General features: G+C 43.9%; 1 protein-coding gene across 6 annotated transcripts in view; it reads left to right on the top strand.

Moving 5' to 3' along the window:
* ATP2B2 (ATPase plasma membrane Ca2+ transporting 2) overlaps positions 1 to 14,301 on the top strand; it is a 1,183,685-nt gene that overhangs the window by 1,116,692 nt on the left and 52,692 nt on the right. For all 6 annotated transcript variants that reach the window (XM_059716030.1, XM_059716027.1, XM_059716026.1 and 3 more), the window contains 2 exons: positions 2,124 to 2,337; positions 7,712 to 7,923. In XM_059716030.1, the coding sequence (XP_059572013.1) occupies positions 2,124 to 2,337; positions 7,712 to 7,923 (426 nt within the window). The remainder of the gene's footprint in view (positions 1 to 2,123; positions 2,338 to 7,711; positions 7,924 to 14,301) is intronic.

The following is a 14,301-nucleotide window of genomic DNA, read 5'->3' as shown; positions in this document are numbered from 1 at the left end:
TAAGCTGATCTCAGATGAAATGCATGTGTAGATGTGCCCACTGAGTAAGCCAAATGTATTTTTTTAAATAATGTTTAACAATAGATTTTGAATATAGAAGTATCTATATTTTCAGGAGGATAATACCATGGTGTCTTTAGTGAGATCAAGACCAGAATTTCCAGTCACCGCAGAAACTAAAACACCCCAAAGATTGTTATGATATCGAATAGAATATTTCCTTCAATTTTTAAAATGATATAAAAATGTTATGTTACATTACTCACTTATTTCAAAAGAAGTGCAGAATTCAAATTCAAAATTATTTTGTATTTGTGTTGACCTGTGAGTTTTTCCCATAGTTTTTTGCCTCATTTATGCCTCCTAGTAGAATATACATATCTATGCATTTATGCTCAAAATAATATTGTGATCTTCAAATATTCATGCTATAAATATCCTTGTTCTATGATAAAATATCTGAGAATGCTGCTTCATCCTTAATAGAAATAAAAGCATCTCTCTGAATCTGAAAACGAGTCTCATTGGGCATGTCCAGATGAGTGTGGTTGTGCGGTATGTAGTGCCACAAATATGTCTGCAGCTCCATATATTGCACAGTCCAGTGTTCTCTGTGCTGCAAGAGCATACTGCCTGAACATGCGCTATGCCAGGTTTTTTTTTCTTTTGGCAGGATTTTTTTAACCCCTGGATATTCAGGGGCAAAAAAATATATATATATGGGGGAAAAAAACAGTGTAGTGCACGCTCGGCCAGCACATGCTGCTGAAAAGTGGATCTGAGCCACCTGGAGCTGTGTTGCAGCTGCTGGCTAGGCTTTGCGTGGCAGAATTGCCACTGTTGCAGCCATGAGAGGCCTCCAGGACCTCAGGTAAGGCTGCTGGGCCAGTACAGTGCTTTCCCCAGCCTCCCCTACTCCACCCAGGGCAACTTGCCATGCACCAAAGTGCGCATGGCATGGGTGTTCCCTGGGGACAAGTAGCAGCAGCTGAAGGTGTGCCACCGCTATTTGTCTCTGGGGAACCAAACATCCACACATGTCTGGACACACCCACTAGTGCTATCTATTTCAGATTCAGACCAAAGGCAAAAGAAGTAGAATTAGTCACATGAAAATAATCTACATTTGTTTCCTTTATATGGCTTCTAGAAACAGTCTCAGTTATATGTCATTACAGCTCTCCCAGTGAGTTACTGAGAAGAGACCAATAGTGAAGTCAGAATTTAATAGATATATAGATATCTAATAAAGATCTTAATCTTAACAGATATACTTAGTTAATTTTTTCTCCTGATATCTGTCTTAGGTCCTTTTTTTTAATGATCTGAAGTCTTGTGTGATGTGACCTCAGCTTATCTCTTTCTTGGTTTCAGTGAGGCAATAGCTCCATCTAGTGGTTTCTGATCTAATTAAGATAAATACATAAGCCTACCAAAACCGTTTGATATTTTAGATTAATGCTGATGTTCCACTGAACATTTTTTTAAAGAGCACTACCGCTCTATTACTTATTCTGTGATGCAATAGATGTATCAATATTTTCTTGCCTAATTTGTTTTGATGTTTTCAATAAAGTGCTGGTTCATTATATTCATATTGAATGCTCAATGCATATAATTCTAAAAAAACAAAAAATTTTAAGGTATTCAAATCTAACTCTTATAGTTCCAAGATTTTGGTTAATTCCAGATGATATAAACTGTGTACTAGAGGATATTAAACCTCGTTCGGATATGATTCACTTAAGCATGCTTCTTCTTTTTTTAATTATTGTGCTTTAGTTTAGATTTTCTGTTCAGAAAAAAACCCCCATACTGTTCATAATTTTTGGTCATCCAAACCTAACTCAAAATTTAGAAACAATACATTTTCTGGCATGCCAGGGAACACTGTTTAAAAATTATTCAGGTAGAGTTAAGGACATGCCAAATAAGATTTGTGAGGTTTCAAATATTATTTCCTGAAATGACTGAATATATAGCTGATTAGATATTTTTGCTTTAATGCAAACAGTTCCCTCAGTTTCTCCCTTGTAGTCACACAATAATACAATATATATGAAAACAAGGAATTGACAACACCATAATTATTCTATCAAATACATTACTTTTTGTCTCCCAAGGACTCTCCACTGAAAGCTGTACAGATGCTTTGGGTCAATCTAATTATGGACACCTTTGCCTCTCTTGCTTTGGCCACTGAACCTCCTACAGAGTCTCTACTGCTAAGGAAACCATATGGTAGAAACAAGCCTCTTATATCACGTACCATGATGAAGAATATCTTGGGGCATGCTGTCTACCAGCTCACTCTCATTTTTACACTCCTTTTCGTAGGTAAGATAAAGGGTTTTTTATTTTTCCATTTCAAGTGTCCCTTAAATCTGCTTTTGCTTAATTCTGAAGTATCCTTGTTTGCAACTAGATGCCACAAAATGCACTGAGCCTCCCAGCTGCATTTTCTGATATACTGCACCTGCCATAAGACATGTGCCTTGTTTTAGGGAAGCAGAATGAAGAAATATGAACTGTCACGGCACAGGCTTACTATGAGTTAAGGTTGACCATTCATCCACTAAAGGTTTACACTTGTCACAGTCACCACCTAGTTATTTTCTTCTCCTCCTATGTGGAAAGAATGCATAGCCCTTGGCAGCCATTCCAGCATCCTCATTCAATCAAGGAAATCAGTTTCCTTGCTTTATACACATACCCTCATTTTGAATGGCTGATTTTTTGGGGGAACAGGTGTGTGATATGTGAGGAAATAGTGCATAACACTGGCATTAATCCTATCGGCTCAACTGCAATAGTACCAGAGTTTGAGCCATGCAATGAGATCAAAAGAGATAAAGGAAAACAGTTCTACCTGGCAGGTCAAAGGGGGGCACTGGGATGATTTTGTGACCTCTGCTTTGTTTTTCATTGACATGGGGTGCATCTACATGTGCAATTAAGGCAAAGAAACTCCAGAGCACTTTGAGCCAGAGCGAACTGCTCCCAGGTGCAGCATTTACACATGCGCCTGGGACTGCAGCACTTTGAACCAGAGTAGAACATGCTCAGGCTGGCATAGGGCATGAGGGGTCAGCCCTGGTGTCTGGGTGGCAGCATCAGGCTGTAGAGGGGCTGGTTGGGGCATAAGGATGCAGACTCTGCAGAGTTGTGTGAATATGTGGGAGCCAGGAGTCTGGCACCTGCCTGGTCACCATCTACACATGCATTTCAGTGCAGTTATGTACTCCACTGTAAGATAGTCCTGTCCATGACAGTACTATTCTATGGCAGAGTTAATAAGTTTACTGTGCCCTAATACTGGCACATGTGTAGATTGTGATGCTTTACAGCAGAGATAATTAGTCAACTCTGCAGTAAAGTGCATGTGTAGATGCACCCATGAGGTGCATGCCTTCAATACAAGTTATAGATTACCAGGAAAAGGATTAGGTTCAGGAGTTGGCAGGGGTTTAGGTTAATGTGTATGTATATATACCCAAATGGTTACCCTGCTCCTAAACTGGAATTTAATGTTAAGCCTTGCCCAGCCCTTCTGGAATATTACTGATTTGTGTCATTTCAAAACCAAATCCCCAAATCTCTCTTTGATATAATAATAATTGCTAGGATAGATGAAGGAAGAATGCTTCTGGATAATCTATGAACATAGAATCATATAATTTAAGGGCTGGAAGGGACCTCAAAAGATCATCGAATCCAACCCCCCTGCTTTGGGCAGGAATACTGCTAAAATCAAATGATCCCAGCAAGGTGTCTGTCCAGTCTCCTTTTGAAGACTTTCAAGGTTGGGGACTGCACCACCTCATTACATCCAACCTGAAACCATCCTCTAACAGTTTATGGTCATTGCTCCTTGTCCTCCCCAGGACGACCTGGTGAACAGTTTTTCTCCCAGCTCATGATATTCACCCTTATAGATGGCCACCGAGTCTCCCCTCAGTCTTCTCTTCCCCAGGCTGAACAGTCCCAGATCCCTTAATCTTTCCTCAAAAGGTTTGTCCTCCAGGCCCTTAATCATTCTTGTGGCCCTTCTCTGGGCCCTTCTCTGAACTCTTTCAAGATTCCCCGTGTCTTTTTTAAAGTGCGGCACCCAGAACAGGATATAGTACTCCAGATGGGTCTCACAAGCACAGAGCAAAGAGGGAGTACCACTTTCTTAGCCCTGCTGGCGATGAATCAGCTGATGCATCCCACTATGCTATTATCTCTGTTAACTACAGCGTTGCACTGGTGGCTCATGTTCCCCCTATTGTATATTGATGTCGCTGGTTACTTCTCCCTGGATGAAGCACTCTGCATTTATCCTTATTGAACTGCATCTGGTTCTGCTCTGCCCAACTTTCCAGCTTGTCCAGGTCCGCTTGGATCCATATCATATCATCTAGTATGACTGCTTTTCCCAATAACTTAGTATCATTTGCAAGCTTTCTCCTGACCGTTATCAGCTGTCCTGTCCCATTCTGCAAGGGCCCCACACTTCCCTTGGTCTTCCTCATGCTCCCTATATACCTAAAGAAGGACTTCTTATTGGCTTTGATTTTGGTCACCAACCTGATCTCAGTCTCCACCCTTGCCTTCCTTATCCTCTCCCTACAAATGTAGGCTATATTTGTGTATTCCTGCTTGGTGATTACCCCTTGTCTCCACTGTTCATAAGCCTCCTTTTTCTTTTTTAAGCACTCCCTGACTCCTCTGGTAAGCCAGGAGAGCTTCCTGGCTTCTTTACCACCTGTTCTGCACACAGGAATGGACCTTTTCTGTGATCTGAGGATCACTTCTTTGAGGAATGACCACCCCTCCTGAACTCCCTTCCCCTCCAGGCCCTCTTCCCATAGGGTCTCTCCCACTATTTTGCTAAGGTCATTGAAGTCAGCCTTCCCAAAGTCAAGCACCTCTATCCTAATGGCTGGCTTTCTTGCCCTATGATGGATAGTGAATTCTATCATCTCATGATTGCTGTCTTCCAGATTATACTCAATCCTCGGATCTCCCACCAGGTCATCCCCTTTGTCCCCAAATCCAACAAAGCCTTCCCCCTGGTTGGCCCATTCACCTCCTGTACGAACCATAGTTTTTCCATGCAGTTCAAAAAACTATGTGACTGGTCAGATCTGTCCAAGAGTTCCTCCTAGCAGATGTCAGGGTAATTGATGTCACCCATGACAACCGTGTCCCTTGAACGTGCAACCTCCATCAGTTCTCTGGAAAACTCCAGATCCAGCTCCTCCTGGTGTGGCAGTCTGTAGTAGTTGCCTACCATCAAGTCCTCTTCTCCTCATCTCCCCTGTATCTTGACCCACAGGGTCTTGAGTCACCCATTGATTTATGTGGCCTTAAATGCTCTCCACTCTTCCTCCCCCTCCCCCACTCCCTCTACTAAGAGCCTGTTTTGAATGCTCAGAGGTTGATGGTAGTCTTATTTAGAGTTTAGATTATGGATTGTACAGGATGGTTTGGATAGGGATGAACCTGCTTCAAGCACGGGGGTTGGACTAGATGACATCTAGAATCCTTTGATTGTATGATTCTATAACTTCTCATATAAACTTTTCGGTCCTTGGACCGATACTCTTTAATGTCTTCATCAGTGACTTGGACGAGGGAGTCAAATATACTCTGTCCAAGTTTGCAGATGACACAAAGCTATGGGGAGATGTAGACACGCCGGAGGGCAGGGAACAGCTGCAAGCAGACCTGGACAGGTTGGACAAGTGGGCAGAAAACAACAGAATGCAGTTCAACAAGGAGAAATGCAAAGTGCTACACCTAGGGAGGAAAAATGTCCAGCACACCTACAGCCTAGGGAATGACCTGCTGGGTGGCACGGAAGTGGAAAGGGATCTTGGAGTCCTAGTGGACTCCAAGATGAACATGAGTCGGCAGTGTGACGAAGCCATCAAAAAAGCCAATGGCACTTTATCGTGCATCAGCAGATGCATGACAAATAGGTCCAAGGAGGTGATACTTCCCCTCTATCGGGCGCTGGTCAGACCGCAGTTGGAGTACTGCGTGCAATTCTGGGCGCCGCAATTCAAGAGGGATGTGGATAACCTGGAGAGGGTCTAGAGAAGGGCCACGCGTATGGTTAAGGGCCTGCAGTCCAAGCCCTACAAGAAGAGACTAGAGAAACTGGACCTTTTCAGCCTCCGCAAGAGAAGGTTGAGAGGCGACCTTGTGGCTGCCTATAAGTTCATCACAGGGGCACAGAAGGGAATTGGTGAGGTTTTATTCACCAAGGCGCCCCCGGGGGTTACAAGAAATAATGGCCACAAGCTAGCAGAGAGCAGATTTAGATTGGACATTAGGAAGAACTTCTTCACAGTTCGAGTGGCCAGGGTCTGGAACGGGCTCCCAAGGGAGGTGGTGCTCTCCCCTACCCTGGGGGTCTTCAAGAGGAGGTTAGATGAGCATCTAGCTGGGGTCATCTAAACCCAGCACTCTTTCCTGCTTATGCAGGGGGTCGGACTCGATGATCTATTGAGGTCCCTTCCGATCCTAACATCTATGAATCTATGAATCTAAACTTGTTGGTCATTCATATTTGCTGTATGGTGAGCTTTTTCTCTTTTTTTTGTTTGTTTTAAAACACTGACAGTCATTCTTATCCCTAACCAATGTTTTATTCTTTGCCATTTAAATAAACAGTATAATGACTTTTGATGAGCTTACACAGCAGGTTAACAAAATTGCAAAAGCAACTAATTTTAAAATTGGTAATAGTTATATTAGCTATTGTTTTTCCCCAGTTCGTATCCTAAATATTTATCAAAAGGTATAGTGTATGAGACAGTAATATTCAGAAACTGTGAAGGATGATTGCTACTAATTATTACAAAAACAGCAACTACATGGTCAGCAAGTCCATTGGATGAAAACATAAGTCTTTACTTTCTTTCTTTAAGATAGTGTCTACCTTGTAGGAGGAAAAACACCTCAAAAATCATTTTTGCTGGTATATTGGTGCACACATTTCTGGGACCTGATCTATGATCATGCAGCTTACTTTAAACCACATAATCATAGATCAGACCCCTGCTTGTGCATATGTTTATTGGTGCTGGGGCCACAATCTAAGTAATTTGGGGTTGGGGGAGACACAGGCAGGATTTGTGGGGAGGTCTAACGGGTCTTTGGGGGATGGTTGGCAGGATGGGGAGGCTGGCAGGTCCATGGGAGGGATGGAGGGGTAGAATGGCTAAAAATATCCCAGTCAGAGTGGAGGCATAGGAAAAGTGCAGCCCTGGGACGAGCAGCTGGGCTTTCCCAGCCCTGGGTTTGGACTCCAAACATTTGGCTAGATCAGGCACGAGTTAGCCTGGTCTATGTAGTGCAGCTCCGTAAGTGAACTAAGTTAGGTCAGTCTGGCTGTTTTTAGCCTGATCTAACCTCCCCACATGTGTGTATAGTTCAGCACTTAGATGGACTTATTCCTAGTTAGGTCAATTGAAGTGTAACATCTACACATATTTCAAGCCACTAACTAAAATCAACTTTGTTAAACTTCACAGTGGGGAACTCAGCAGTTCTTTTGCTCACTGAACTGGGAACTGCCATTATTATAGTAGCTTTGGAAGGAATGTTGTTAAAAAGCATTTCAGGGCAAAAGAGCTATCTGTTGCAGAGAGATGGACATAAAAATACAAGACAGAATGTTTTGGAACAGTAAACAACTTTTTTGTTCCTTTTTATTAAGGTGAACAAATGTTTCAGATTGACAGTGGGAGGAATGCACCGCTCCACTCTCCTCCTTCGGAGCATTATACCATTATTTTCAACACCTTTGTCATGATGCAGCTCTTCAATGAAATCAATGCACGCAAAATCCATGGCGAGAGGAATGTTTTTGATGGCATTTTCAGAAATCCTATATTTTGCACTATCGTACTGGGTACATTTGCTATACAGGTAATCGTTTATGCAAGAATCAGCAATTGTTCAAAAATAATAATACATCATGTCTTTTTCTAGTTTTACTGTTCGGAAAACCAAGTTGGGTAGCAGGCCCAGTTCATACCAATCTCTCTGCTATCAGACATATTCTTGTTTTATAAATACCTCATATCTCATTAATAGTACATTTGAACACTTTAGCTTAGGTATAATATATGTTCGTAGACTAGAAATACAGAAAAAGTCTTGACCACACATGCATAAAGATTTGTAGTAAGCATAATTTAATAAATTGCAATGAATAACTGATTTCTTGAAACAATAAATACCAGTGGAGATTAAGAATGCAACTAGTAGCAGTGAATAATATCTACCCTTTTTACCCTTTAGTAGTAGTGATGAACAAGGTGCTCATTAAATAACTTCACAGTTGAGTCAAGCACTGACTTAAATGTACATGATGCTTTGTACTATTGCCTGCACAATTAGGCTAAGTACAGACTGTCAAAAATTCATAGGCTGGATCAATTCAATCTTCACAGATTAGTCTAAACTTTGTAGATTGAACAGATAAGCAAGTGAACAGACCTTGTTTCGATTCTGGAAATGCAGCCACACCTATGCCTGCAGTGGCTCAGGCCTGAAGCAGGGGAGTGCTAGAGCACACCTCCCTGCTTATCTGGAGCAGACAGGATAGGCCAAGGCTATCCCACCCAACTTTTGAGGGGGTGGGTCTGCAGAAGAGGTGTAGAGCAATCTGTGATGCTGGGGGACTGTGAGTTAACTTGAATCTGGAGGGGATTTGGGACAGAAGTTCAATAAACTGATTTAAACTAAATTAGTTCAGGCTGATACTACATCCATCCAGGTTTATCTTAAACTGGTTTTGACCATTGGAAAGAGGTTCATGTGTACTGATTTTCTGTTGTGTTACAGATTTGAACCAGTTTCCAATCACTTACATCAGTTTGTGTGTAATGTCTGTTCCTAGCATGTTACAATAGCTTTAACCATTACTGCAGAAGCACTATGTTTTTCCTAGAGGTGTTTTAAAGGATTATATTCTCCTCTCTAGTATCTTCCTTTTAATCTGTTATTATCCAGTCTTCTGTAAAACCCTGTACCAGATACTATAAACAAAAGCCTTTGTGCAGTCTACTACAATACCTGAGAATCCCTGGACATTAGGGCTGTGCAAAATTTCAACTGGTGTTTCGTTTTGAAGCTGTTTCAACTAATTTTAAGGTTGAAGTAGAGAAAATGAAATTAAATTAAATGAAAGGCTTTGAAACAAAACGAGGGCATTTGAAACATTTTGAAAGTTTCAAAATGTTTCGAGTTTCAAAGCTGGCTTGCTTGCAGCTAAACAGAAACTAAGGAGAAGGAGGGAGAAAGGACTGCTTTGCTATTGGCATCTAGCTCCCAGTCCGATTCCCTAGCTCTCTGATTATTCCCCAGCTCCTCCCAGGGGCTGACCCCTGATCTGCATGTGAGGTTTCAGCAGGCTGAACAGGGAGCTGGGAAATCAAACCGAGAGATGGGGAATCAACCCAGGAGCTGAGAAATTGAACTGGAGGCTGGGGAATTGAACAGGGGGCTGTAGAATCAAATTGGGAGCTGTGGAATTGAACAGGGGGCTGGGGAATCAAACCGAGAGCTGCGGAATTGAGCCAGGACCTGGGGGAATGTTCAGGTCCCTGAACATTCCCAGTTCCTAGTTCAATTCCCCAGCTCCCTCATCTTTCCCCAACTCTGATTGTTCCCCCACCTCTTCCTGGGGGGCGTGGGCCCCCAGATGATGTGGGAAGACAGCAGGCTGCCATTGCCAGCTGGGGATGGTGGCAACTCTGGGCTATTTCCTGAGCTAGAAGCAGCAATCTGCTGAAACCCCACATACAGATCTGGGGGCTGCACCCTCTGGAAAGAGATGGGGGAAGTGATAAGAGCTGGGGAATGAACTGGAGCTTTGGCTGACATGTGGAGCCACCCCAGTTCTGGGACAGCATGCAGCACCCTGCCAAGTCATACTGTACCTGCATGATGGTGCAGCTGCCATACATGTGCCAGGTGAGAGGGGGGTGACTCCTGCTGCCCCGCACTGAGTGGGGGGGTCTCTGCCACGAGCCCTCAGAGGCCCCATTTGCTGCTGAAGGGAGAGTGGCATCCAACTGATATATTGAGTCCATTTAATAAATTTTAGCCTTTGGTCTCAATTTTCTCTTCCCCCAACAAGGAACCTTCTAAAATAAATAGATATATTAGTCTCTGTGCATAACTCAAAAGTCTGCTTCTGCAGTTTTCATTGTATGCAATGTACAATAAAACAAATGGGAGTTATGCCCTTGAGAAAATACAGGATAAAAGACTACGTAGTCTGGGGGTTTTGCTTGCTTTTCAGCCTCTCTTAAAGCTGGGTAATATATCTTGGGGTAAAATGGGTTATTCTTTCAATTAAATTTTCCATGTTAGTGATTATATGATATTTTCTGAAGAGTATAACTTTATAATACAGTTTGCTGAAGCAGCTCAGAATGATATTTACTGTTCTTCAACTGGCTGGTATGTTATGATAACCAATATGATGCGCTTACTGTTTGCTGTAAGTAAAACTAATTGATGATCCACAGGAGTTCACCCTGTCCTTGGGAATTAATATGATAGATTAAAAGAAATGTGGCTTGGCCACATCCATAAACTTGTTTAGTTCCATGCATATTTATTGAATCTGCTATGAGACACAGAAAAACTGCGCCTGGGATTTTACCTTCATGTGCAGTCATCCCAAAGAATGTAACATCAGGGTGAGCAATGTTTTAGCATAAAAAACAGAGAACCCCACTGCATTTGGATAGCGGTTTGGTGAAGATCAAGAAGATAGGTCTATGAGGGTTTCAGCATGTATGGAGGAGAAAATGGTATCCTTTTTTTTTCTTTTCTCAATCAAGTAATATCTTCCCATCACATCCCAGAACACCCCTCCCCTCTTTCAGAGTAAAATCGCAAAATGTGTTCACAATAAAGGGGAATGGAACAATTTATGCCTCTTTCCATTATTGCACCCTGACCCTTAGTCCCTTTTGTTCTGTGTTCTACCCTGTAACATATCTATTATCTGTCACTCTTTTTTATCTCTAAATCTCTGTTGAGAACCCTACTTCCAGTGAGAATCCTATTTCCATCTACTTCTTTCAATGTTAACCTCTTTAGTATCAAGCTCTGCTTGCTCCTCCTTTTTTTTCTCTCCACGTTCTCCAATCTACTATCTCTTCTTCCTTTACACCTCACATTCCTCTCATTCATTCAGGTGGCTTGTTTTTGAGGCCACTGGCAAGGATATTTGAGAGCTCATGGTGCTCTGGTGAAGTGCCTAAAGATTGGAAGAAGGTCAGTGTGGTGCCTAGCTTCAAGAAAGGGAGGAAAGTAGATCCAGGGAACTACAGGCCAATCAGCTTGACCTCAACCCCTGGAAAGATTTTGGAAAAAATTATCAAAGAGATCATTCTTGACAAGCTGGCTGATGGCAACATCCTGTGGGACAGCCAGCATGGGTTTTTTGCGGGTAGGTCTTGCCTGACCAACCTCATTTCTTTCTGTGACCAGATGGCATATCACCTGGTCAAAGGAGCAGAGATTGACGTCATATATCTGGACTTGAGAAAAGCCTTTGATCTGGTGTCCCACGATCTCCTCATGGAAAAATTCGCAAACTGTGGCCTTGGCTACATCACAGTCCAATGGCTGGGGAATTAGCTCTGAGTTCAGACTCAGTGAGTGGTAGTTGACGGAAGTGAATCATCATGGCACTCCATGACCAGTGGTGTCCCCCAAGGCTCCATCCTTGGACCTATACTCTTTAATGTCTTTATTAACAATGTGGACACTGGTGTCAGAAGCCGACTGGCCAAGTTCACAGATGACACCAAAATTTGGCACAGAGCGTCCACACCCGAGGATAGGCTGGTGATCCAGGCTGACCTTGACAGGTTTAGAAAGTGGGATGGTAAAAACCTGATGACATTCAATACAGAAAAATGTACTCCACCTCGGGGGGAAAAAACCCCACATCACGCTTATAGGCTCTCCAGTGCTGCGCTCCAGCCCTAATGGCTATGAATTTTCAGACCTATGCCCTTAGTTACAGGACAGTAACCATTTTGTATATTAGAAAAGGGGAGGGCCATATTGTGCTCTTATTGAAAACATCAGCACCAGCTTTACAGTACTAGTATTTATTCTTACCCGTGACCCTGACTACTGCATATGAAATACTTTTCTCTCATTATTTTGTGAATCCTATTAATATCTGTTTATTAGGCCTGTGCGAAGTGGCTAGTACTCACTTCGGATTCGGCCGATTCAGGGGACAGCGATTTGATTCGGTGATTCAAATCACTGTCCCGATTCGATTGGGCTGAATCTCCAAATCAGCTAGGGCAGGCCCAACCCCCACCTGCTCTCCCAGCCCAGCAATGGCTGCCTTACCTGCCCCAGCTCCCGGCTCTTTGGAAAAAAAAAAAAGCCCTGGTTCATCAGGTGCTGCTGGGAGGGGGGGCGAACCCCACTGCCCCACACTGCCCCATGCTGCATGGAGGGGCTCTGCATGACCCCCCCTCACCCCCATCACTCCCTCAGCCCCCTCATGGGTGCCTCACGTGAGCCAGCTCCAGCTCGTTTAAAAAAAAAAAAATTAACCCCCCCGACTCACTACTCCTGCTGGCAGGGGGCCATTCCCGCTGCCCCATGCCATGTGGGAAGCTCTGCATGAGCCCCCAAAGCCCTGAGGCCACTGAGGGAGCAGTGAGTCCTGGGGCTTTTCTCATTTTTTTTCTTAAAGGGCCAGAGTTGATGCGGGCCGGGCACCTGTGGGGGGGGCCAGGGGAGCAGGGGGGTCAAGGGCTCCGGCAGAGCCCCCCCATGCAGGGTGGGGCACTGGGGAGCATCAGGGATTGCCCCCCCACCCAGCAGCACCCAGTGAGCACCAGGGCTTTTTGTTAATGGACAGAGCTGGGGCAGGTGGGAGCAGCAATGGGGGGGCTAGGGGAGTGGGTGGGGGTTGGGGAGGCTGGGGGAGTGGGGGGTTAGGGGGGCTGGCAGGGGTCCCCCCATGGTCCCATCTCCCAGCCCCCTCTTCCCCACCCCTAATTCTTACCAGCTTGGAGTCAGCTGCTGCTCCCTGCTGCAGCCACCAGGGACTGTCCGAATCATCAAAGCTCTCCAAATCTTTTCTGAAGATTTGGAGAGTTTTGAATTGATTTGGACCTTTAAATTGGTCCCCGATTCAATTCGGATTCAGAGATTCAGCCACAAAATCGGGCCGAATCTCCTTCCAATTGAATCACCACCTGAAGCTTCGCACAGCCCTACTGTTTCTTGGCCTTAAATAGGAAGTACATTAGGGACAATATTTTTTGCTACATGTTTTTACAGCCTCCAGTACAGTGGGGCCCTAGTCTATTATTTGGAATTCCCCCAGTGCTACTTCATGATAGAACAGAATCCAATATGTTACACTGATGGAAAGAAACCTTGGAATCCTGTAAATCTGATCATGCTGACAGAAAAAGACAGTCTTTCCAAAATTCCCCAACTAAGAAATAAGGGGGATATATTAATAACTCATATTTACACCATGGTAACCCACAAATGGAATAGCTTTGTGGACTTGGATCTAAGTGACGTGCCCAAAGTCATGCAGAGCAGAAAAGAGAATTCAACCCCAGCATCCCAGGATAGTATCTTAACCACTGAACTCAACTCCCCTGGAACTGGACTAGAATAGGAGTGCTCGACCTCCAGCCGGAAAGTGAGATCCAACCTGTGAAGCCATGTACTCTCACACACCAGGCTCCCCACAGTTCTAAAGATTTGGGGGGAGGGGAGTGGCACTGTTAATCGCTGCCCCCCTGCTGCCAAATTTCTGAACCTTGGAGGAGCCCATAGCATGGCCCTGCATACTATATCAGGTGCTTAGGGCTAAACAAAGGTGCCAACCCTGTTCCACTCATCTGGCCCATAGGACTGAAATGGTTGAGCACCAGTGGACTCAAACCAAATTTATGAGGCATAGTTTAGTTAACTGAGATTATGCTGGATCAGAATAGTATCTAATAAGCAATATCTATTAGAATGAATTTTGGAAATATAGGTGCCTCTTAGACTTCAAGAGGAGTTGAATACTTCAGTGCTTTTAAAAATCTGATTTAGTGTTTAGCTACATGTTTAGGTGACTAAATACCATGACCCTAAGTCAGGGTTTGCCAACTTCAGAGCTGTCAGACAGGCCACAGCTTCAGGGCCATGCCATGGGATCCCCGGCTCCAGGGAAGTGCTCCGCTCCCCCACATAAGGGCCAGGGAGTGGGGCACTTCCCCAGAGCTGGCAGAGCCCGCGCCA

Source organism: Alligator mississippiensis, chromosome 12, assembly GCF_030867095.1.
Source record: "Alligator mississippiensis isolate rAllMis1 chromosome 12, rAllMis1, whole genome shotgun sequence".
In the NCBI taxonomy this organism is placed as follows: Eukaryota; Metazoa; Chordata; order Crocodylia; family Alligatoridae; genus Alligator; species Alligator mississippiensis.
Note: the sequence above shows the minus strand (reverse complement) of the source record. Positions and strands in the feature narration are given on the sequence as shown.